A 27,483-nucleotide genomic window follows, 5' to 3' on the forward strand; every position below is an offset into this window, starting at 1 on the left:
TTATAAAAAGCAAGCAGCTGAGTTGGGAATATGACACTCAATCTTTGAAAAGATGAATGGCATAGAAAAGGCATATAAAAAGCAACTGCTAACTATTTAAGACAACACAGGCATTAGCAGACAATTAAATTACCCAGCAGATGTTTGAAAGCAAAGAAAAGAAAGTACTGCAGAACTCATTGCCAAAAATAGAAGATCAAAAAGGAACAGAGCAAATCAACAAACCAGGGTCTAAAAAAATGTGCAATCACTATCTCAGGAGTGGGACAGCAACTGAGGTGGCCACTTGTCCTTCATTTACAATCATCAAATAGAATCACTAGGGCTGCAAAAGTACTCAAAGTTCATCAGGTCCAACCATTAGCCAGGGCCTACCATGCTCACCACTAAACCATAGCCCCAAGTGCAGCATCCCTGTGCCTTTTGAACACTTCCAGGGGTGGGGATTTCACCACTTCCCTGGACTCTCTATTCCAATGCCCAACTGTCCTTTCAGTGAAGAATTTTTTCCTAATATCTACCCTGAGCCTCATCTTAAGATGAATTACCAGTCATAGTCAGAAAGGATCCACAAAGCTTACCCACAAGTCCAACTCCATTTTTAAGGAGAACCTATACTGTGAAGAATTCAATTTGCATCAGCTACTACCTGAGCATCAGAGATTCAGATCAACTCAAGGCTTCCCCTGGGCATCTTTTATATTGATTAAAGAGAGGCTGATATGTCAACAAACAGAAAGGGGAGAGGCAAAGGGAATGAAAATTATAAAAAGCTTAATGCATTTGTACACTGCAGTGCTGGGCAGTGTCCAACAAAGCCATAAAACACAGAATGCAGGTGAGAAAGTTCTCACATTCCTTGTATGTTTATTTGATGCTCTAAGGGAAGGCATCACAGAGAGCTGAAGTCATTTTCATAGCACTTGGATTGCTGAGGACACACAAGTTTAAATTAAGAAAGGAAGAGATACAAAAAATGCTTGCCAGTTTTCAATAGTCCTTTAAGACATTTCATAAAAAAGAACAGAGATCACCAAAACAAAAATGGTTGTGTCGCCCATTCTCGTATTATAGAAAATCATTAACTAGGCTAATGAAGGCTGGGATAATCCAATTGCAAAGAAAATTATGACATGAATATATTTGTATGAGGGATGTGGATGCATATTAACTATACAAAGGAATTTTCAAAATAATATAGTAATATTGAAAAAAAAATTAGTATCATCAAGATTTTACAGCTTCATGATCAGAAAGTCAACAAATTAACATCAGCTCTTTAGCCTGTAGTTAACACTTCATTTATTTCTACCGTTCAAAAGAACATCCTCACATGCTTCAAATGTCAGAGGGATAAGGAAGCTTTGCAAATTCTGGGAAGCAGATCCTACAGTCCCGGTTTGTTAAGCTGAGCAAAGCACACTGAACACAGCAGAGGGCAGCAGTTCTCCACGGCCACTCCACAGCATTTCCCTGCTTGCAACAGCAGCCTTTAAAGGGAAGAATGCAAACCACTAAAGACGAGAACATGCTCCTGCTTCCAAAGTCTGCCTTTTACAGAAACACACTTCGCTCTCTACAAAGACAAAAAAGAAATCATTATGCTACACAAGCATCAGATCTGAACTGAAAACAAACCAGGGAAGAAACAAGTTGATTCTATCAGAAAGGTTTTCATTTCCTTCATTACATACACAATCTGGTGCCCAAGTTGTTTCAATGTGCTGTTTATAAACTGCAGAACACTGGTGAGCTGCCGCACAGAATCAAAACTTTCTTTGAGTCCCTGAATGAACACATGAAGAAACATTTTAATTAGAGGTAAAAAAAGTAAAGGTTTTCAGATTTCCAGTTAGCAGTCACAGAATTGAAACAATCCTATTCTGAAATTAACTTTCCTGTTTAGAGTTATCAGATATGTACTTTTATAATCCCTGTGACAGTAGAGATACATTAGAATATGCCAAAAATGGTGCTTAAGGGATTTGAGATGACTAAAAAGCCTTCTTTTTGGATGCAACCCAATCTGATTATTTCTGTTCAAAATGCAAAGTGAGACAGATTTTCCTGCTAGGTCTCTCACACAACCTAAACATATAATAAACAACTTAATATGATCTTTAAAATCATCTAGCTACATCATAATGAGCTTGTGTTATCTACATTATTGTTATAAAAGTATTTTATTAACTAATTACTTTTGCAGCAAAGATCCTTTTGATTTCCAGCTTTAATTTATTTTGGCTTAATTCTTATTGTTCCCATTTCAGCATCATCTCATTTGAAAAGTCACTACCATCTTTTGCATTTGGAAACATATTCCCTAAGCCATCAATACAAACTCTTCCAGCTTTTTTTTTTCCCTGCCTCTCCTTCCCAGACAGCACTTCCCTCACCACTCTAATAATACTTCCAGATGTGTACATGCAATTTGCAGTGGCCCTTACATAGCACACTGTAAAATAGAACTTTTCCATCTCCTCAGAATACCCTGATATCCTCCAAAGAGTACTTCAATCAATCAAAATAAGATCAGGAACCGAATTAAAAAGACCATGCAGCTTCTAGCCCCACTACAGACTTCTTTCCAGTCACCTGAATTATAGCTCATGGCCTAAAATCACCTGTGTACATCAGATCTTGTAAACAACCTATTAGGAATTTAGGAAATAAAGAAATTGATCCATTTCTCACCATACAAGTGACATTTATTTCCAGGAAATTGTCTACAAACAGCTTTTAAGATGCATTTATTAATAACAGGTCACTAAGTTAAATACTAAGTTAACTACTTAGTTAAATCGCTAAGTTAAGTAAGCATTCTCTCACCATTGCCTTAGCCTGAAGAAAGATGAAAGCTGGCAGGTAAGAAAGATTTCATGTAATAAAATAGTCCTTCTTTTGCCTTTTTTTATAACTATTGCTATAGAATTTAATTACAAATAGCAGGAGAAAGGTGCTTTGGTGGGGATTCTTTTTTAAATGAACTGCAACAGCATCACTTCAGACTGCAGAATTATGACAGAAATTTCTTCTTCATTTTGAGTCTGGAGTTCTTTTGAGGAGAACTGTAGCTGAATTAACTAAACTGAAGCTAAAGCAACCAAAGCAGTAGATTTTTCAGACTCAGTCACATGATAAATACTTGCATTTTACCACATATGAATGGCTTGGGTTTTGGTTTTAATTCCAGGTAGAAAACAAGAAGACTGAAGAGTCAGAAACAAGTCTCGTTCTGGGTAAAGCATTTACAATAACATACAGGAATAGTCTACAAGTCAAATGTGTACAGTTTTGAATTACTGCATATTTTCAAAAAAGTAATGAGCATACTAAAGTGAAAGGCCGTCTTTTAATTACAGGAGAAAAATGGATCACATTCATAATTATAACACTCTAACTACAGAGTGTTACCTATTGTACAGATAAAGTCCAAGAATTTTGCAAGAATTCAAGAAGGGACTGTTCCGTTCTGGATCCAGTGCTATTATGTTTGGCCAACCCACCAGCCCAGCAGCTGGAAAGCCCAAGTCAGAAAAGCCTTTGGATTCTGCTTAAGAGAAAAATCTCTGGAGCCTGAGATACAAGATGTGCAAGTGGTGTGTCACCTGCACAACGTGCAAACAAAGCACTCCTCAGCAGTGGTGTCTTCACCAGGTAATAAAGACACCCCAAATGTAGGGGGCTAAATGCAATTATCACACAGTTTTTACAACAGGCAAGAAGGAACAGCCAGAGGAGTGAGAATTCTGTGCACTAGTTCTCCATCTCAATGGCACATTTGAGAACTGTGAATGAAGGCTGGCACATGCAGCCCCAAGATAAGAGCAAAAAATGTCCTCAACAAATCTTCTTTGTGGCACAAGTAAACTCACTGTTAGAGCACAAGGACTGAAAGAAGGAAGTAATTATTGTTCTAATGTTTTCACAGCATGGAGGGTAGGGAATCGTTCGTCCGGGCAGTATGGGCTTGTCACTAAAACACTCTAAGGCCTGTTCATTCTTCATTGGGCATTTAGATGAATTCAGAAAATGCTGATGATTCCTGCCCACACTGACCTTTAAGAGAGCAGCTCTCAGTTATACTTTAGGTATGCATTAGAATTTCATTAAAGAATGTCCTTCCCTCCTCCAAACCAAGATATGGCAATGTATAGCCTTCAAAGAAACATATCTGACAAACACACAAACCTAACAAGACTGAATATCCCTTAAATAGTGGTGGTCTCCACCTGAATATGTTTTCAAAGTTTTACTTTTTTTGCTCTGGTAAATACCAGTCCTAGGAATGAGATTCAAGTAATGTTATTCCCACTTATGAAAGTATGAGTAATACTTCCTGACAAAACATCAGGGTATGATTAAGCCTCAAATAAAGTGTAAAAACACCCCTCATGTTAACAAAGCCCTGGTGCAATGCACTGCATTGACAAAAGGAGTGATCAAGCACAGTGCTGGCTAGTAAAACAAATCTGACTAGCAGCATACCAGATAATCAGCCAGTGAGCTCAGCCATCCTGAAATCTCACTTCAAATTAAGAGAGGAAGCCTTTTGGGGTTTTTGCCACCAAGAAATCTAAATAGTTCTGTCTACTGAAGGAATCGTGTTGGAGACCATATGCCCAACTATGAACAACCCTACATTTATTCACCCACTGTTTTCTCCCACTGTTTTCATTACAACAGGAAACTATGCCAAAGTCGTTCACTCAGAGGGTCCAGTTCCATGAGCAGCAGCCACACTGAGCAAACAGTTTGATTCTGCTCCAGAGAGAATCACTGCTCTTCTCACCTTCTCCTTCCTACAGTGTTGAGCTGTGAAGTCTTACCATCTTACCTGCCTTTTCACAGGCATCTGAATCACTTTAACTGCTCAACAGTCAACAACTCTCCATCCCAGCAGCTATCCTTCAATAGCTCTAGTGCTTGTTTGACTTTTCCATGAGCTGTTTTCACTCAGTAGACAGCAGAAAAGCATACAGAGATCCTAGCAGGTGAGCAGTGAACAAAAAGGGATAGAAGCATTCAAAGCAGCATCAGCAGGGTTTTACAGTCACTCATGAAGCCATAGATTGAATTCTTTTCCCAAAGTAAATGAGGTCAGCGAAGCAAAAATCAGGAATGAATGCTTCACTACTCTGCTTCCATTAATACCTGGAAAATTGCTCAGGTTATGATCATCAGCTCCTCTGAAATAAATCCACACAGTTCCAGGCAGGCAAATGGAGTTACAAAAATGGTTTGAAGGGCTCTTATTTGTAGGACTGATTTCAGAAGGTAATTCTCCTTTTTTACTACTGTATTCAGCATCTCCAGTCTAAGCATGTTCCACACCATGTTCTCAGAGTCAGTCTGACTGGTGCAATAACTAAATATAACCCATTTGGCACTTATTTCTAGTATTAATTAGCAGCTTTTTCCTTTAAAACAGAAGGAGAAATAAGTACAAACACACACAATAACACAAGACCTTCATGTAAAATTCATCAGCTTCATATAAACATCTTTGATGCCTGGTATCCAGTTTCTTGGAGCACACAAACTCCAACAAATACCAACATCACTGAATGCCAGCATGAATAAGTACACAATCCTGTTAACTTCTGGGTTATCAGTTAAACAACCCTGTATACCTGCAGCCATTTAGAGAGAGCAAGCAAACACAAGTAAACAAAGATTAACTTAGAAGAAGCTCTGTATAAGAGGCAAACACCACAGATTTTTACCTTTGTTTTCTATTCTATGTGCATTTTTATGAGAGTAGATAATCCATGTAAGGGAAAGCCAAAGAATACTGCACAGCAAGTGCCTCTGGCTCAGGAAGTTCTTGAGTCTTAAACTGCTGTTGTTTGGGAGAATACCAAATAACATACTAACAGAAAGAGAACTCTGAAATCCAGAGAACTCCCTTAAAAAGAAATTAAATGCAGAAAGCTTATTATATCCTGTAATCAATACACAGTAAGAATGTAAACTTCTACTAATGATTTGCCTTAACTTAGACTAAGTTATCTCATACTTCATCATACAGCTTTTCAGATTTTGCATGAGGTCCCTTCATCATTTCCTCCATCATCACTCTTAGCTACCTGCATCACTCCTGGTGTCATTTCTGGTAATCACCTTGAAACATTCATCTTCAAAACTCTGAGAAACCACTTTCAGTTCCATCCATAGAATCCAAAACATGGTATTTCTTAATTTCTTCAGCTACAACCTCTAGAATTAATCACCAGCTATCTGATGTTGCACTGGGCTTCTTTATTTGCCCTGAAGAGATTAGAAGCATGACCCTCTGCCTAAGTTTATTCTGTATATTAAAAACTTTTCAAAGGGCTATTCACAACCATAAATATAGGCAGTTGGACATAATTTCTCCTGGCATGACCACAAGGTCAGTATTCTCAACATGTATTCCTCACTGATATTGTCAAATACCCTTTAAACCAAATATGGCAAACATTCCTCACACACTTGGTCTCCTATTCCACAGGAAAATTGGCCAATCCTTTAGATTGCAGACAACCATCCTTGATTTTGACACTTCCCAACTATCTAGTAGGCAGCTGCTTCTTTGGCATTGCATTATACATCAAACTTACACGCAAGAGCAGTATCATACCATCTGTGGATACTGCCAACATTAGAGTTGCACCATTTTTTCACTTCCCAAAGCTTTTATGACTAATTCTGCACCCTTTTCTTCAACACTGTAACCAGATGACATAGCAAAGTCAAATGACTTACTATTAGTATTATTCAACTGGCTTACCAGATAACTATGATTTATCCAATCAAATATGTTTGGAAAGCAATTTTCTTTTTAGTGAGGACATGGAATGTTGGCAAAATGAAGTCCTTGGCCAAAACCCATTATGACACATCATTCACATGTGCCAACTTGGAAGAGCTGTTGTATACTATTAAGTACTGAAAGTATTTCTTAAGCTTTCAGTGTAAAAATTGCCCATATAACTCATTTACATCTCATCTACAATTTTAAAATCAGAATTCTAGATTTTGTTCTTCCACTTAAGAACACAAATTCCTTTGGGCCCACCAAATAACTTCTCCATCAAGTTTACACATAAAAGCTTAGTTTTTCACTGTTTCTATTTTCACACAATTGCCTCTTACATTTTATTTCCTACCAACATTAAAGCTTTCAGGTTTTATGCACACAGTACATAATACTGAAGGTTAAAACTTGCATTGAATCCTCACTTTATGTTTCGTCAAACACTTGTTAGACCTGGAATATAGGATCAAATATAGGTGGAAAACCACCAAGATGGTCACTTGGCTGAAGCACAGCAAAGAAAGGTTCAGGGAACTGGGCTTGTTCACCCAGAGAAAGGCACTGGGAGCTGATATTAGCCTTCTCATGCCTAAGAGGAGACATTAAGAAAACAAAACTGGGCCCCTGTTGTGCACAGCAGGAGGAGAGGCTGCTTTAACTGAGACAGGCTGAGGGGGCTTACAAAACCAAATCAAAGCCCTAAGTGACCTGGTCTAAGTTGATGCTGCCCCTTCTTTAAGCAGATGGTTGGACAAGATCACTTTCAGTGCAAATTCAATTATGCACAATTCATTTAAGCTGAGGCATATTCCAAAAACTGACTGTAACAGCAGTGGGACTCTGAACTACAGTGGAAGGCACAGCCAGGAGAGGAAAGCTGCAGGAATCACACCAACTCAGTGTCACCTTCCCCACACCAGCCACAGTGCTGCAACTGTGCTCCTGTGGTCAGGCACCTTGCAGTCACATCATGAGCTCAGAGCCAGAATTTATGAGATCTCACAGCTTAAGTTTTACAGCTTAGGAAAAAACCCTTCACCTTTCTCCCTTAGTAGCAGATTGATGCATTATATATTTCTCCTCTCCTGAAATACTGGAGTTTGGCTACTGTCAGAAACAAGGACTGCACCACACTGATACTGCTCTAGAGCAGTCCAAGCAGGATGCTTCTTAGTATTTTGAAATAAAAATGGTACAAATCAGTTGTTTTTTCATCCTTGTCAGGCTAAATATATTATATAAAGCTATTCTAGATCATTGTCATTTTAAATTCAACTGCTTTACTGGAAGTATGCTATGGAACAAAGTTAAGAATGACTGCTAAAAATTGTTTTTTCTGGAAAAATCAAGGACTTTTCATATTCTGTATTTTTAAGTGCCATGAACTCATTTAAAACTGTGACTTAAATAAAAATCATTACTGTAAGCTCAGCCCACGTGCCTGCTCTTAATAGTATCCATGGTTGCAGTGATGCAAATTTGCCTACCTACATCCAACCAATGTGCCCACATAAGGAGGAAAAAATACTGTATTAATCAGTGTTCTTTGCACTAGATTCGGGCAAAGTAAACCACTTAGAACCTCTGAAGACAGGACAGAAATTAGTTTAAGGACCTGTTCATCTATTGTGACTAGATCTGAATTCTCAATTAAGCAAAACAGAAATATCAAAAAGCAAATTACAAAAGACTTCTCAAATCCACTAGAAAATTCATCTCACTGCCCAAATTCTTCTCCTCCCTAGTCAGAAATAAAGAGTAACAATGAATTCTTTCAAATATGCCTCCACTCAAGGTAGAGAAAAGGGAAGCATTTAACATTTTTACTAATCCTATCATACATTACATTAATGATGATTTCAAAACTGCCTTATTATTTTTCTTGAGATTTGAAATATAGGTTTATGCACAAAACCAAGGAATGTATTTTTCATTAGGCTACAATTTCCGAGTAAGCAGGTATACACAGGTACACAGGGAAGCAAACAGTTCTTTTCTAAGCCCCACTTTAAATAAACAGCTTTAGCTGATGCTACAAGGAACTACAGCAGCATTTAGTTAAATGAGGCCAAAACTTCACAAGAAGTAGGCAGGAAGGGTGAAGTGCTGATAACTCCAGGTGGAAATTCACCATCAGTCTAACCCCACGTAAGTCTGTGCTGTGCAGAGATGATCTCCCCCTCTCCTGTGCAACATTCCTGTGAGCATTTCTGTGAGCAGTCTTACTTTCTTAGCACCCACAGACCCAGGCAATCATATTAAAAAACAACTTTTTTTCACAGATTGTTTTATATTGACTTAACTTTCCATATAAACTGTCTTTCTACTTTTAGACAAGTAGATATGTGAATCTGAACAAATGCATAAAATAAAACTGAAGTTAAGCACTTGAGTTATAAAAATGACAGCTCTGCCTCTGCCTTTTTTTAAATAAGTACAATAAAATTAAGGTATGTATCAATATTACTGAAGTGAAGCAATCAAGATCCAATCCCAATCTCACTGTACAAAAGAGAATATTCTAAAATAAATAAAACAGAAACATCACAAATTAATATCACTCAAACATGATTTAAAAGAGTATATTTAATTTTCAAAAGAACTGTGGCAGTTCAGATGCCAGAAAAACTCCTTTGCTAACGAGAGACAAGGTAATTTCATTCATTCCAGTCAGCCTTTGCTTCCTTGTGTGAAAAAACCCAGAAGGCATATTTTCTTTTATAAAAGCTATCATGAAATCCACCTAATATTCTCAAAGATGTTTAATTTTATTCTACTTATTGAGAAGGAGAAGTTTGTATAAGCAAGCTTTATGTTTTCAAATTATTCAGAAGAATGCTAGAAGTTAAATCAGTTTGTCAAAAAAAAAATAAATAAAATATTAAATTAGCAACTATCTCAACATCCAGGGAAAGGGGAGCAATACTGAAGAATTTTATTACTTGAAGGAAAATAAAAAGCGTCCAAGAAACCAAACTCACAAAGTCAGTATTTCACAAACATAGTACTAATGTACTGTGTTTATGCATCAGATTTTATCTTTAGCAGTTACAAGTGGACTGCATTAAAAACAAACTTACATAAAACTTTATCCTAGCACACAAGTAATGACACTAAAGGTGTCTTCATCTCAAAGCAGCAAGATGTCAAAATAATAAAGCATTTTCAAATATATCCATCCCTAACATAACTTGCCAGATTCATCTTCTTCTCTTTGATGATTATTTTAAACATGTCCTGATAAACGTTATGTAAAACATCATTCAGAATTTCTTACTCTGGAATAAAAAGCAAACTACTACTTTAACACATTTAAAGAGAGTGAATTTTTACAAAAGATTGCCTTACTGTATGAGAGGGGGGAAAAAAATCATTCTACTACACCTTTCAATATGTGCATAATTAGCTCTTCAAAGCATTAACATCTATGATTGTTCTTAGCAACAACTACGGAATTTATTTTGATGATCTGTGCCATTTAAAGTTTAAAAAAGATCAACACTAGAAAACCATCAAGGCATTTTTATACAGGTAGTAAAAACTGAAAGAAAGATTCAACAAGAACTTCCAAAATTGTAGGCATTAATCAAAAGCTTTATCATCTTACCTTTGTTGTTACAATGCATAAGCAATCCATCGTTTCAGCATAGCAGGTATATTTCCAAACATTTAAGAGGTTTATTTTCAGTCACAGCTAAACACCATCTCAACAGAATGAGAAAAAGCACACTTATTTAATAGTCAAAACAGTTGAGTGAGTGCCAGGCTTCCCTTTGGATTCATTCAGAGGTAGAAACACCGTAGAGAAAAAGCAGCAGGCTAATATACAAAAGCTTTAAGTTTCATGAAAAATTCTTAGCCTATTTTGGTTATCTATGTCTGAAAAACTTAAATGTATCCTTGCAAATATTCTACAAAAGATGTCAAATCCTGTTCCATACCAGTTAAGTACCTCTTCGTATTCTATTTCATATACTCCTCTGTCAGGATTACCTAACACATGAGCATCACAGGGAATCATTTGATGAAATGCAATACAAAATTATTTTACAGCAAAAAAATCTCAATTCAGCTTTTCTTAGCTGGCTACAATTTCTAAAATGAAGCGTTTGTTCAAAAATAGTTTTGGTTGCAAACAAGTATTTCTCCCCTAACGTCATTTCAGCATTTGCAGACTGCAAAATAACTGATTTCCTAAGCAGTAATGAATGGAATATTCCATGTAGATCAGGGAGAGAAGAAAGTGGCAAGGAAAGAGTAATGCATATTGCAAGAGAAATGCTATTTTGAGCCTTGAATTAACCTAGAATTTCATTTCCTTTTGTAAGGCTGTAATGCAGTGACAAGGCAAAGTTTGAATGCACAGGCATTGTCTTCTCAGCTTAATTAGCACGGCTGGGAAAAATCTAACACTAAGGCACAAAACAACCTCCTGTGTACTCTGAAACACTAACCTGACAGTTCCATACATTGGTAAGAACCTTGTAACATTAATTTCCTACAAGAGGAGTTGAAAGCAGCTCATAAACTCGGTACCCACTATCTTGTCCTATTAGGTCCCCCACTAACACCTTTGCTGCAAACACAATGGAATATATTGAAAAAATTCTATGAGTAATTTCAAGCTATTTAATCTTATCTGCGTCATTTTGCTTTTACCCCAAGACATACAAATGACTGCATTTTGCATCAAAACAACTCTAGAATATACTGTGTATCTAGAGCACTCCCTTTAAACTTTCTGCAACTTTGCTCCCAGCTCTTCCATATATACTGGGAGAAGTGGTGGGGTGTGGGGGGCCTACTAGACGGGGGAAAGGGGTGACCTGGCATATAAGGAAACTAATCTTTGCAAAATCACACATTTTATTTTGTGGGCAGGTGATATTTTTATAGGACAAACTTGAATGGAATTTAAAGATAAATCTTACACCATTCAACCTCTAAGACAATGATTTTTACCTTGTATGTCCAAGTCAAGCTAGAGATATTTTTCATTTTTACACTGTCTATAAAATCTGTGGAGAATTTCTGCCTAGGTGACTAGTGACTACCTAGGTGAAGTTCTCACTGCTGCAAAGCATCAGTGGGAAAAACATGTATCTTTCAGACTGCTGAAACTGGCTGAACCCAGACAGAAGGCTAAAAGTTCTAACTTAAAAAAAAAAAAAAAACACCAAAAAAACCACAAAAAATTAAGCTGATGATACATTCCTGTGTCAGAAAAGGGAGGGAGGGATTACTTTCATAGCTGAATGCACACAAGGTATCTCACAAAGAAATTCTTGCATTTCCCAAGTATTCTTTTGGGATGACTGTAAGGTTCAGAGAAATTAACTAACTGCAAGTATCCAAAGAGTTAAGGAAAACTAAAGAAATGCGTTTTTAGGTAACTTGGCACATGTCCAGTGTAGGCCAGAAACATCTTCAATGACTAATACAAGACATTCAGTCAGTCAAAATGTACATTTCTTGCACAAACAGCTCCAGGAAGCCCAATAACACATAGAAACCTGGCCTCTCCCTCACGCTCTGTCCATGAAGGGCAAAGATTACCAATCCTGCTCACCACTGAAATTTGTCTCAGCCACCTTGGTACAAGATTAAGCTTCTGTAGATTAATCCTGGCTACAATTAGCTTATGTTTAGAATCCATCACTTTTATTCTCAATTTTTTGTTCTCTTGCCTTCTTTGGAACTCTTTTAGAACTGAGGATCATTAACACATCATTTTTCTCCTCTCCCACTTGCCACCACCATTCCAACAAGACACAAGACCCATTAGTCCCATCATAGCAAGCACGTAACTTCCTTCAAATTGCCAGTGCAGATCGAGATGTACAAGAGACCTACCCAAAGAGGTGAGGAAAAGGCATTTCTTTGCTGAGGATTTGTGAACTAGGCTGCTCATCATGAACTAGCACCCTAAACACTTTAGAGCAGACAGAGAGTCACTTCTGAACAAGTGTGCTTGAAATGCAGTAACGCATCCTGCACAAATGGGAGCAGAATGCACAACCAAGGTACATTAGAGCCCTTTACCAAGCACTGCACCACTACAATGGTTTTTAAGTCCTTCAGGTAACTCTACATGGTTCTCTCAAGACCCATCTTCAGCTAACAGTGTCCACACACAGAGGAAAAAATCCCATACCAGTAGGCCAAAAGATTTTGTGGCAAACACCAATGCACATTTCTATAAATATAGTGTACAGAGAGATAAGCACCCAAAGATAAGAGCACTATGCATAAAAAAAGTATTTCCTAGCCCAAAAGCAGTTTCTGCAGCCTTTTCACTGGAAATACTACATATATAGAAGAAATAAACACTCAAAAAATATTGACCAAGACTCAAACATTCTGGAGGTTTAGCATTTTTATAAGAAAAAATAATACAGTATTTTGAAAACAAATCATAAAACTCCTTGAATGAGAAAATATGTGTTAAATTTTGGAGATCAGAAGAAAGCTTTTCAAAATGAGAAATAGGTAAAAAAATCTAGAAGTAAAACTACTGTAATTAAACAATTTAATAAAATAATTTTAAGCCCTCTTTCCTTTTAATTGTGTTGTGATAAGGAACAGAAAGATATTAAAGAACACACCAAAACTTGAATCATAATCATGAAATGCATGAAAAGTCATCCCTTCATGCACGAAAGAGTAAGATGTTTTCACATGGTGCTGTTAGTCATTAATATAACTATTATTCTACTGAATTTGTGAGAAACATTGTGATTTCTTCAATGTCATTCATTCTTATTAAAAATAAACCTTTCTGTCCTGTCAGCTCCAAGTGATCTCCATAACAACCAATAACAACTATTCTATACAGCTTGGCCAGAAGGAAAAATGCACTTCCATTCACCACTATTCATGGCATTAATATTAAAAAAAAAAAGGATGATTATCATGTGAGAAACACAAAGATAAGAGATGGGTTTTTTTTTCCTTGAATTATTTATGAATTCTTTCAGGTCATGTTTGGCAGTCACTTTTTGTATCTTCACAGGCTTATTCTTTTTCCAGTGTGGCAGATTCTATCTACAAAGCTACGAGATAACTAAATAAAGGAAAATTCATGCACAGATAAACTACGCACAGAAATAAATCACGCAAATTAAAACAATGCTTTAGAAAATACTGATTTTGCAGATAAATAATTTCTTCATCTATCCACAAATATAAAAGTGCATGTGGTTATTTAAATGCTAATTTGCTCTTAGATTCTGTGAGAACAGCCACACAGCACAGAGCTGTCACAGGTGTAACCAGAGAAGCAGGCTCAGCTCAGCCTCACAAGGGAATGTCAAATGCCCAACCTCAGCATATCTGAGAAGACATATCAAAGACTCAGGAAAGATCAAGTACTATCATATCTGCAAGCATTTTCTCAGCTACTTTAGTAAAGAAAGTGTAAGATGTCATCATTTATATAGCTACCTTTGAATCTGGCTGCAAGATGTAATTATTGCAAGTTTATTAAAAAAAAATAGATCTTTTTTTTTAAGTGAATTTGTCTATTTACTTCGAAATTGAGAAATTTAGAAATATCAGGATTTTACTGCTTGTGTATGCATCCTGAACTGAGCATGAGGATTTTGTTTATTTGCTTTTGAATTCACTTTGACCAGAAGCCTATCTCTGGAAGGCTTTTTCAGCTTTGGTTCAAGAATTACATTCTTTTCTTTGTACAAACAGCCTGGATTTCAAGTATTGAAGGCAAAATACATAGCAAGCCAAATACCATTTCCTCACTGTAAAGTTTATACACAGTAAGCAATGAAGGTCTTGTGTAACCCAGGACTATACTAGCTGCTAAAATCAAACAAGCACATCATGTGTGCAGAGAAGGAGTTGATGTAAATAACGGGTAATACACACATACAGATACAGACCTAAAGGATCAGTACAATAACAAAGAACACAACAATCAGACATAGCATATCATCAAGCTAACCAGTACTGAATCTTTATAAATATTAAGGCAAAGAAGTATTTGAACATAGTACAATATGTCAGGGATTTTCACCAGAACAGTTTGTTAATACAACAGGTAAGAATGACTTTGTAAAGTGAGGGTGAAGATATTGGAGTTAAAATTCAGAAACAGAAAAACAGAACTAGAGCTTCCTGTACTTTAATAATGTACTCTACATATGCAGCTATCTCCTCACAAGACTTCCACTAAGATCCTGGTTAACTGCTTGATGTACCATTCCATTCTGAATACAAACTGCTACTGATTAAACACAGATTTTTTCATTGCACTAGGAACCAGACATCCAAAATGCTTTCCTGCTGGTGTCTGGTTCTGGAGGTCTGTCCGACCGCCACCGACTATCCCGGATGGGGTCCCACAAGGAAAGGCTGTCCAGGGGTCTCCAGGCAGTTTCCAGCCAGGGGTAACCTGTATGAGCTCAGTCTGAGGCTTCAAGTGATCAGCTCTTTTAGATGTGATTTCAGCTCTGTGATCAGCCCAGGCCGTGTAGCATTCTGCAGAGTCCTTTAATGCAGGCTTCTGTGAAGGGGGCCAGTGATGGACTTCCTCTGAACTGAGTAAAAGCTGGGGTTTTATAGGGAAGGGGAGAATTGGGAAAAGAACCAGTGGTTTAAGACCAAGGTAAAATGACCAATAGTTAACAGGGAGATAACATGGGGTCCCAAAGAAGGAAGGTGTCCACGGCTTAGTCACCATAACTAAGTAGTTTTGTCTTATCTTAGGGGACAGATCTCCAAGGAGGAAGCCTGTCAGAGGACTGGCCTTCCTCCACACTTTGCTCCAGACTACATGAGCTTATCTTATTAAGAAGTTACACAAAACTATCACAAATTTTAATAGGTTAAGGAGACATTACTGGCTGCTTTGTAAACAAAGATAATTCCCATATTGCAGGTGAAAATTAGGTCAGTTTAACTTTATCCCTTTTCAAAATATTCATGTTGACAGATCCTGAGCAAAGTGAACACAAGCCTGCAGCAGGCCTTAACAGCAAAGAAGGCAAACAGGAGCTGCACTAACAGAAACACAGCCAGTAGTAACATAAAACTATTATTCCCCTTTGCTTGACACTTCCAGTAGGGCATCGGGAGCACTGCACTCTATTTTGGGACCCCAATACAAGGATTTTGATAACCTGGAACAAGTTCTGCAGAGGGCCATTAAGATGGTTAAGAGGATTTTCGTAAGCCTTGACCGTTAAAGAGAGGATGAGGGTACAGGGCTTGTTTAAGCTTGGAGAAAAAGTTCAGAATTTGAAATCACCACCCAGTACCTACAGTGGGGCTAGCCAGAAGACAGAGCCAAGTCCATGTTGCATGATGAAAAAACCCTAGAAACTACAAATAAATTGAAATAGAAATTTTAATTAAAAATAGGGTGAAGCTTTTGCACCATGAGGATAGTCAAGTATTGGAACAGATTGACCAGAAAAGTTTTGCATTTCCAGTTCTTGAGATTTTTCAAGACTTAGCTGGTCAAAATTCTTCACAATGTAATTGACCTCATAGGTGATACTGAGCAATTTTGTAATTGCAAGATGTTTAGCAAGCTTCCTTTCCACTCTGCCTTGGCATCAAATTCTAGTTGAAATTGCAGACCTATCAGCTGTTTCCTTACTTCCTCTTTTGCTTTCTTTGTATGAGAAAATAATTTGGCAAAGGGCCCTAGAAGAGAGTGAGCTAGCCAGTCTCTACATGCCAGACACTAAACACATGCGCATGTTCAGATAGTTGGGAAAACCACAGATCAAAGTCCTTTGGACTCCATTACCCACTAAATACAAAGGTGTCCTCATCCAACTGTAAGAGACTTCAGATTGAGTTCCATGTCCTGAAGCAAAAAATTTCCTTTGAGACATTGTTCAGTGCGGTTTTTTTCAACACCTAAAATCAAATTATTGTGGCTGCTTTTAAATTCAAGTTAAACAGCAAGCATCTTAACTTCTCTAGTTTAAAACAATTAAAATACTAAAACATATCCTACAGATTTAAAGATAAAAAGGAATGTCACAGGACTATTTCCTTAGCAATACACTACTCAATTAGGTCAGAGATTTCTTCCAGTGATTGGAGTTTCACCGCCTATTTTCAAACACCAAGTGTCGCACCTACAGATGGCAGCACAGATCACAGAAGCAGCTCCGAGGCGCTCTGCTCTCACACAGAGCCCAGATCCTCTTTCACATTTGCTCGCTTTGCCAGGCACACTAGAGCTCAGTATTTAATGTACACAAGGAGAGGTATGAACCGTTCATTCTTTTCAGATGGCATACATTTGTTTTTTTAAACTAGTACTGAAAGGATTAACATTCCTTTCCTGCTTTATCACTGTCTTGAATCACTCCCTCTTTTTTAGTGGGGTTTTTTCCCCCCATCATTTTGTACTGGAGATTGAAACAAATAAAACTGCATTTCCTGGAACATTATTTAATAGAGCATTGAAAAGAAAACAGATTGCTGTGAGCAGGAAAACTTGCAATCTGTATCTCTTTCTCTAATACACAACCTACGGGGATTTCAAACCCCAGTCTTAGTATTCAGGAGCAGGAAGGAAAAAACAGAAATAGGCTACGTGCCATGAGAAGTCCTCAGGCAACCTAAGCTTGTATACTGCTATTCTATGTATATACACAAGCACACATTGCTAAAAAGTCATTCCCAAAGTCAGCTGTGTAGAAAGTTCTTGTAATTCAATCCTTAATCTCTTTAGGGGAGCATTATATTCCCACTCTCAAGCAACTCTCACATATACCATCCAAGTGTCAGTTGGAAGAATATTCATTTGGTCCACAGTAACTACAGAAAGGAAAAAAAATACCAGCAAGGTAAAAGAAACAGGGTTGAAATACATTATTTCAAAGGCTAACAATATCCTAGCAAGAAAAAAAAACATTCCATCCGTAACACCTGCGGACTCACCAGCTTGGCAAGACACAGAATAGAGTTAAAATAATCTCAAAGTGCATACAGCATGCCAATCTACTTGTGTCTGGCTAATGAACCAACACTGAACTGGACAGCAGCCTTGAAAGTCTGAAAAGTGAAAATTTATTTTTAAAAAGCTAGCTATGAACAAAATCAGATATACTCAACCCAAGTCCTCCTCAGTCTCTAGTAAATTTCAGCAAGCAAAACAAATCACTTGATTAAACACATGCTGTACTGAAATTATTATGCCCTTGGGTTTATTAAAACCAAATATAAAATAATTTTTTTAAATATCCTAAGTAGTTAAAAAAAAAGTATTACTGGAACCAAAAAGCATTAAGCATTAAAACATACATTTTCACATACTATACACAGCAAGTATGTGGAATATAAACTGTGAATACATGAGAATTTCTCCTTGTAACTTTTATTAAATTTTAAAATATTGAGGGAAAAGTTTTGCCTAGCAGTTATATATAAAAAAAACCAAAACAACAAACTCTAGTCGCTGAAGAAAAAAGAATTAAGGTAAATAAAAATGTACAAGATTATTTGTTTATGTAACAATTTTCATATATGTTTGAAAGCTAAACTAAGACATTCAGGTATACTGAAACCAGCACCAAACCAATACCATTTTTCAAATTTGTTCACCTTCCAACTTAATATGGAAACAATATTCTAACTAATGAAATATAAGATAACATTTCCTGTAAGTGACAGACTGGAGAAAAGCTTGCTTTCAGTTTCACATGAACTGGGATCAACACCAATATATGCAGCTATGTTTCTGAATACTGGAAGTAAATCTAAAACCTGATCTTCATATACTGAAGGTCAAACAATTCTGATTTTCACATGATACGCAAGACAAAGAACATGAAGGAAGACAGTTCAAATCCAGGCCACTTAGAAAAATACCAAAGTAAACCACACCATATCAGGTTCTGTTAGGTAACACTAGCATGGCCACCAGGCTGTACTGGTGAAGCAAACAGTGCAGCTGAGAACAGACATCTCTGCTGAGCTCTCCCAAATCAGGCAATTCTTCCTTTCAATGCATTCGTGACCTTGCCATGATAATGTGCCTGTTGTCATTGGTGCAGTGTCAAGGACAGGGCCTTTTTATTCCTGGCAGTTCAATTGCACATGAGGAAAAAAACTAAAGATGAAACTTTGTAATTAAGTCACACCTTCATCTACAACAGTTTAGAAAGATACAAGGACAGCACTACACTTGTATAGCGCTAGAAACAGCTGCTGCAGTGGGCTGGGAGAGAATAACAAAGCACACAAAAATAACACAAAGCCTAGATTTAACACTATTCCCCACTTCAGACATCCGTTTCTCCTATAGGGGAGGCACAAAACATCCTACAGTGGCAACATTTTAGGACAAATTTCATAGCAGGAAGTATGTGCTTCAAGTCCAGGCTGCTAGAATTTGGAATATATTTACTAATAACAAAATCGTTTGTTAGGGACATGAATCCTCAATTCTATTACACTGTTCCTAGATGCATTACAGGAATGAAAAAAAAAACAAAACCCAAAACATTTAAGGTCTTTAAGACCATTTTGCTGCCTCAACAGACCTTCAGTAAGGGAGACTGGCCATGTACTGTGCTATTCTGGTGCTCAGGAAAATATTTAAAATGCTTTTGTAAGTCTATTTCTATAGTATAAGCACATCTTGTATAAGAGCAAAATATTATCTTTTTCACATTCTATAAATACAGGAAACTTCTCTTTCCCAGTTAAGCGTTCAATTCCTTCAAGCAGCACCAAACCTTCCTAATCTTCACTTCTTTCCAGACTTCAGATCCTCCATGTCAACCTCTTCTAAGCACTGAAATTAAACATCATCTTCACACCACAGTGCCTCAAATTTGACAGTCTCTCCAGCAAAGCCTTATGCAGATCAAGTAGAACAGAAGAGTTTTACACCATACTTATGTCAATAACATGTTCTTTTCATCTATTACCATGCCATGGTTGTCTCACCTGAAGATTGAAAAATTACCTAAACCTTTTCTGAGAAACCAACTGTTAACTATTCAACTTCTATTAGTTTAGTCAAAATGTAGGACTTTAATTACTTGATTAATTACTTCAACTGCCCAAGGCTTCATTCTAGTCTTAGGTGGTGAAGCAGCAACATACCTTTCTCTTCACATGGTTCAATTTCTAATTTAATCAGAATGTTTCTACTAATAACCCAAACTAGGATTTTTTGAGAAACTTTACCTGATATATTATCTCAAAAGATAGCCTGTCAAACTATGCCAAAAGTTCTACTCAAGTCAAAATTTATCCCATTTATGGTTTCTTCCTACCACAAGAATTATTACCACAGTAGAAAGAAACTGTTCGACAAAATTGTCATCAATAACTATGACAGCTATTATTTGGTTTATTTATGACTTTCAAGGAGCTACCAAACTCTGTAGAATCATTCCCTGTACCAATTAAACCTAAATCCCCCCTCTCTTGTCTCTTATGTATTCCGTTAAAAAGTTCCCAAGCTTCCCTACTGGCTGCAGCACTGGACCTTTGGCTGGTGTCTCCCAGTGCTCCTCCTGAGCTCTACAATCATTTCATGACAATGGATCAGCAAAGCACACTGCCTTCAGTTACTGAGACATTCAAACACTTTCTCCAGTTCCCACAGCACACTTTGAACTAGGTTCACCTCTCTGCAGACAAATAAAAGCTCTGATGTGAAAATATTCAAGCAACATTTTAAGTTTAAAATGAGCAGGGAGATTTTGTTCGATTGAAAAATGTACATCAATGTGCATTTTCCTGATCAGTTTTCTCACCACTCACTAGTGACAACTGGCTGCATATAGTTTTCAAAGACAAGTCCTTCCAGAGCATAGAGAAGTAACAGAGAATTTCTTATCATCAGACTGAAAAGATTACTAGTCAGAAAGACACAGCCTCAAAATACCCAAATAATTAATGAAGTAATGACTCAAGAGTCACAAGTATGGATGAGTGTAAAGCATACTAAACCTGTCAGCGAGGTTCCAAAATCAAAGCATAAATCCAATTTAATGGTCACTTAATGGTACATTTGACAAACAAGTTTATAAATTTTTGACTAAGCAAAATGCATACATGTTATTAAACATTTCAATAATTAAATCCCCTATGACTATTGATTTTAATAATGTACTTTTTTTTTGAAAATTAATATTTTATAAAATGAAGGAAACTTCAAGAACAATGTCGAACTAATAGTCTCAACAAGAAAAATAGAACAGATTTCTTTATCATACCTCTCCACTGGGGCTAAGGCTGCTTGGCAATGTTTCTGATGTCACTGTTGTGCTTGGAAGGCTGGAGAAGTCCCAGGTATTCACAGGCTGTATTGGTTCAGATGGCTGAGAGTGATCAATGCATTTTGGATTGTCCAATAAGGTCACTTCATAAAATTCTTGAATATCTAAACATGTAAAAAAATTGAGGTTAGGCTTGCTAGTTACTCTAACATTCTCATTTTGACTACATCTTCTCCTGCAAAACAAATTAGATACATCTTCATCTGTTGTGGGTAAATTTGTAGGGATCTCCATGATCACATGAATCTCCCCCAGCGCACACACAGCTCGCTCTGTGTCCCAGAGTCTCCTGAGTCCCCATTCACTCTGGGCTTCTGGCACCACCTCCAGGAGCCCAAGCTGCAGCAGAACAGCTTCTGCACATGAAAAAACTTCAGTGGAATAGTAGAAGGGATGGGTGTCTATGTTTCAAGTTCTGGTATACATTATTTCAACTAATGGAGCCTTTGGTTAGCTGAAATCTACTGCTCAAGAGCAGTATTAGGAGGTCTATTTTGCACGTTTCAATTAAATTACCACGGAACTAGAAGTATACTGATGAAGTCAGCAAGAGAGAGAGAAGCTGCAACAAGTTAGGAAAGGGAAAATTGATTAGGATAGGCCATCATCTGCTTTTTCAGTCTAAGTACCAGAAATAGGATGAAACTAAACAGTATGAATTACCAGTCATAGTTATGAACTAATTAACAGATTTTTCTATAACCCTGAACACTCAGCTGGAAACTTCTGGGAAACAAAATTTGGCTATATTACATTATTTATTGACATCCTACTCACCCCATGAAGCATCAATAAAAATAACAATAAAAAAAAGCACCAAAGAGGTTCCTATGAAGTACAGGTGTGTCCAACTGGCTACCACAACTGCAATCATATCCATAAACACACACATTTAAAAAAAAAAAAATTTTAAAAAAACAGATTGTATAGGCTAAGGGAAGGGCAAACAAATGAAGTTGTCCTGTAAAGCTTTTAGTCTCTTATTCAAAGTAAAAAATCTGCTAAACAGATCTGCAAACTCTCAATTTTTAATTGCACCAACTTCATAGAAAATAAATATACAGGCACAGTAAGCCAAAGGAAATAGGAGCCAGCCATAAGTAAGGAGTCTAAGCTGCAGTTTTATAGCTTTCCAGCAACAGTCCAGAATAACCAACTCCTTTATAGAGTGCCCCCACTAAAGAAAGACCAAACAACTAAAGAGTTGCAACTACTGTTGCTGGCATGACAATCTTATGCGTTCTTTTAGACATTGCACTTCTGGTCTCTACCAGTTCAGAAAACTGAAATTCTCAAACTCCGTGTGTATCTTTCCTCTGAGCAAGAGTCAGATTCCTACCAACAGCTTACATTAATTTTTAAAGTTATACTTGCTCTTAGTGCTGCTGATTGGAAGAAATAGCAGTGAGGGTTGCAGAAGACGTTAAGTGACCTAGATATAGAGGAGCAAAGCAGCCTAAGAGATACAAATTGCCTTTAAATCTATCTTTCACATTAGCTCCCTCAGTTGCAAATTTGTCTTGTAGCTGCATTAACATCAATACATCAATCAAGCACACTCAGTAAATTTCCCACCCCCCCAACAGAGAGTACTTTGTGTATTAAAATAGGCAGTGGTTTAAGTTGATTCTATAGCTGCAATCCATAGCAACCAAGCCAGGAAGATCACTACATTATTTATGGGAAGGGGTTATTTGTGCAACTGTTTTGCAGCAGAAATCTAGGACACTGATTTTCAATTCTGCTACTATTCTTTTAAGTCCCTGCCAGTGGAGGTAGCCATTTATTCCTCCTGCAGAACTCTCGTTCCAAAACGCACAGCATTTCCCATATCTCACCTCCACTTCTCTATGGACGACACCACAATAGACTCTCTATTGAAAGATGGCAAGACAAGGGATTAGTTTCTGTTTATCCTGGACTTCCTCCAAATCCACAAAGTTTCTAGAAACTTGGTGTCTATATGATCATATCTACCTTTAAAAAAAAAACAGTTTCCATTTTTACTACTCAGAATGCAAACATTAAGTATGTACAAGTATAGGCAAGCCACCTAGGAGCCCCAAGCACATTAGGTCCACAAGAATAAAAGTTGACAATTACACTTCCATAAATCCAGAAATCTAGACCATACTAAATTAAACTAAAAATTCCTTCTTCTTCTCTAAAGCTATATATCAGCTCACAAAAATATTTCAACACATTAACACACTTGAACGTGTACTGAACACATGTTAATGATGTGAGGATGCATTAGCATATGAAAAGTTTTAACATTTTCCTAGTTATTACAGATAGCAGGTAGCAAAACAGTAAGTTTTAGATGTATTTATGGTCAGATTCCCTCTTCAAACTATGATGTGCTATTTTTATATTATAGCATTTTTCTCACATATTAATTCAAATGAGATTCTATCTCAAACTAAGTTACAGAAAACTGATTCAGAGCAGGTATCACACAACACTAAAAGAAAACACGAATGGGGAACATTCAGAAACTAGAGGGGAACATTAAAAGAACAGTTGAAACTAGAAAAATAGGAGCACAGAGTTTTAGGAATCCAAAGTGACAAAAAGTGATGAATGGTAGGCAACAAAGAAAACCATCCTGGAATTTGGTCTGCCTACAAGTAAAACCACATTAAGTGGGCAAATCAGAAATATGTTTGACAGCACAAAGAATAAAAGTCTATACAAAGCAAGTGACACACCACCAGTTCTGCAATGGAGGACTTCTATGAAAATTTTATTTCTTAGCCTATTAGTAGTGTGAAAAGCTAAGGAATGGTGACAAACTGGGGATTTTTACTCTAAAAGAAATTTGCTGGTGTATTGTTCACCCCTTCTCATATTCTCCACTCATCTCAGTTTTGTTCTTTGAACAGACTTGTTCACCAGTAACATGATATGCCAGAAGCTAAAACTGCTCACTTTTAAAGCAAACAAGTTATCTGCCAAATACAAACTGAAACCTAAATCCACTTTACAAGGGAGATCCAGCTTCACTAAAAACCACAACACAATAATTAAAAGAACAGCAGAACTGCAGTAACAAATTCTTTTATTTTCTGAAGTATATTTGAGGGCACTTCCAGAGACTACATCAATTCTGTCTAAAGAATCTGTCTACAAGAACAAGGATTCCAACCAGCAATATGACACCACTCTTCAAGATCAATTTCTTCCCTGCTCCTTAGAAATCAAATATAAGGCCTCTGCTTATCATTTGTACTGGTATGTGCAGTGCCTGATACTTTTTGCTATTTATTCAGTGGGGAATATTTGTAATCAGGATAACTTAAGATCAGTGCATGTTCTAAAAAATCTCATTGTGTTCACTTATACATGAACTTTTCAATAACTGTAACTTTGCAAGTGAAAGATGGGATACCTAAAACAGCATTTTTTTAAGGGAATGGTATAACCCCACATACAAGGTGTTGGCATTACTCATAATAGGCAGCGGGTGTTGTGTTAAGTGAATTACCAGGCCTCTGCACTTGTCCTGGCCTGCCCAGAGCTTTGTTTTAGCTTGTCCATCTCTACCACCAACTATCTAAAGACCAGGTGACTCGTCTAACTCGCACAGCTTTTACTTAGCTTCAGACAACTGTGTGACCTAACACCTATTTCTATAAATATTTTTATATATAACACACATAAATATTTGCTACATATATTCTGTAAGTACTATACACAAATATATGTGAAATCATTCAGTGTTACATCACACAACTGTCCAAAGCTAACTAAAAGCTGTACATAAATAGAAGTACACACACACACAGACTGAATTACAAATTTACACTTGTGTGTAACAGCTAACATATACCTATAAAAACAGGTTATTCTCTAGGGAATGGATTACCTATGACCCCAGAACAAAATGCTGCATAAAAAAGCAAAAGCATAGCATGAAAACAAAGACACAGGATGGCATCAGAGGCCTTAAGTCTACAAACAACTCAGCAACTGCTAATTGCTGGTTAAAGGAAGCCAACCTTGAGAACTGGGAAAAAAAAGTTCAGGGGTAACAGAAAAAAGAACATCCAGCATATATTAAATACACAGTATATACATGAAATTCAAATGCAACTGCAAAGCAGAGAAAAAAGAGTGAAGCATAGACTATGTCAGCAAACAATAACCTCAATAAAACGTAACTGTGAGAAGAAAGAAATGGTCAACACTGCACATCTCCATGAGAAAGATTCCCTTTACTCAGTCCCCCACCTACACCCTATTCTTTTCTGACCATCTTCCAATATGTCCTGGTTTTCAAACAAGCATCAAGCAACTCCATGAATTTTTTTTACATGATGTTGGTTTCAGACTTCTGACACTGAACCTTTGTATTATGGTATAGAGGGAACCAATTAAATTTCCTTGGCACTTACTATTTCCCTGAAACAAGGCTTTTTTTTTTTAGTTAAGGTGAGTGTCCATCTCAAAGTAACAAGCAATAGGACAAGAGGAAATAACCTCAGCCATGTCAGGGGAGGTGTAGATTGGAAATGACAAAAAATTTCTTCTCTGAAAGGGTTGTCAAGCATTGGACAGGCTGTCCAGTAGAATGGTTGAGTCCCAAGAGGTGTTTAAAAGACCTTTTGGTGTGGTGCTTAGGGATATGGTTTAATGGTGGACTTGGCAGCCCTGTGTTAAAGGTTGGACTCGATGATCATAAAGGTCCTTTGCAACATAAATGATTCTGTGGTTTATTCTTTTTTAAATTGAATGCATTCCTCTAATGATCACAGAAACATACTGGTTTTGGGCTTTGCGTTTTTGCACTTTAAGCATCTTGACCATTTGTGGGTTATAGATGGTTTTTCTTAAATAAATGCCAGGAAATTCCACACAAGCTTAGCATTTCATGAACTTAAACAGTAACACATTTACTACAACAGACTGCTTTGGACACCATCCATGTAAACCAGTGAATTGTCGTCCTTACATCACACACTGTACAAAGGTATAAACTGCTTCCACAATATATGTGAATTTAACAATCCCATTTGTGTATGCTGTATAAACTGTATCCCTATCTGAAGGTTTTCAGTTTTAATGTAGTTAATAGCTTTGCATACGAGCAAGAATTAATTTAGGAAGTTCATGTTTCTTTTCTGTTTGTTCATGATTTTCTAAAATCTGAATTCATGCTTTGCATTCTAAAATGCAAAGGGAGTGGGTTTACCTGCTGGCAATTCTAATGCTGTCTGTCTAATGCAGCCCAGGAGACTGTTCAGCACATTTGCCGCAAGGCACACAAAGTTCGTGGTCAAGTTTTTGTCACCAGGATCCCCACATCTCTTCTTGCAGCACTGCTTTCCACCTGGGTGACACAAAGTATGTATTGGTACATAGGATTGTTCCTCCTCAGGTACTGGACTCTACATTTCTACCTGTTGAACTCCATGAGGTTCCTGTCAGCCCATCTCCTCAGTTTATCAAGACCCTTCCGCACGGCAGCGTGGCCAGGATTTACACGCTTCAGCTACTTAGTTAATCCTGCACTCAACAGGTGTTCCTTTTCTGACAGATCTTCAACACCAGAACAAACCAATTTCAGCCAAAGCCACCAAGCCAGCAAAACACTAGATAACTTTGCATCGCCATAGAGACTTTACCACAAAAAGCTCTTCAATACCAGCTTTGTTCAGGAGAACCTCTCAGAGCCACCACCCTCCCTCAGACCTACAAGCAACCAAGGAGCTTATGAATTCCATCAGAAATTGACCTATTTCAGTTTAGTCCATGTAAGCAATTCCTTCATCATCTCTCACTAGTCTGCCTTTTCTCAGACATTTGTTCATCTAAATGGAGCACATGCAAATGCCTGTTTTTATCATGTTACCCATATTTGAAAAAACAGGTTTGTTAAGAATTTGACTGCCTGTGGGCTGTCCAGGAAAAGGCCATCCCATTATAAATTAAGTACTTCTCTAAATCGAGGAGGGGAGGGAAAGACAACTTTATTTCTTAGGGCTTCCTGCCAAAGCACTTGAAAATTTAAGTCTAAAAACTACCAGAAAGAAAACAAAGGTCAACACGCTATTTCAGTTCAGAGCAATTTGAGATAAATGGTATCTGCCAAATACTTAACAGCCCAACACAATGAATGTATAGACAAAACAGAACCATGATCACTGTCAGAACAGGCAAAAGAGTCTGCCAACACCACAGATTTCCATTCTTCAGTCATAAAGCAACTCCTACTAACTCCAAGGAAGACTCAATCATGCATGCTTACTACATCTGCTATGTGAAGCTAAGAATATCCATTTAATACAAGTAAAGCACAACTCAAAAAGTGCATGATTAGTGATCAGCAAAAAAATACAAAGACCAAGAAAAGCTTCATGTCCGTTTACCATGCCAATGACCACAGTTAAGTAAGCATTCTCTTTG

The 27,483-nt window shown here is 37.2% G+C and overlaps 1 protein-coding gene across 14 annotated transcripts in view; it reads right to left on the reverse strand.

Annotated features, from left to right (window-relative positions):
- DLG1 (discs large MAGUK scaffold protein 1) overlaps positions 1-27,483 on the reverse strand; it is a 147,835-nt gene that overhangs the window by 111,980 nt on the left and 8,372 nt on the right. For 13 of the 14 annotated variants that reach the window (XM_086843555.1, XM_086843554.1, XM_086843559.1 and 10 more), the window contains exon 3: positions 21,013-21,179. In XM_086843555.1, the coding sequence (XP_086699681.1) occupies positions 21,013-21,179 (167 nt within the window). Of the gene's footprint in view, positions 1-10,406; positions 10,521-21,012; positions 21,180-27,483 lie in introns of those variants that run through there. The other variant, XM_086843571.1, reaches the window with a different exon arrangement.

Source organism: Cyanistes caeruleus, chromosome 10 (genome assembly GCF_971803275.1).
Source record: "Cyanistes caeruleus chromosome 10, bCyaCae1.hap1.1, whole genome shotgun sequence".
Taxonomy (NCBI): domain Eukaryota; kingdom Metazoa; phylum Chordata; class Aves; order Passeriformes; family Paridae; genus Cyanistes; species Cyanistes caeruleus.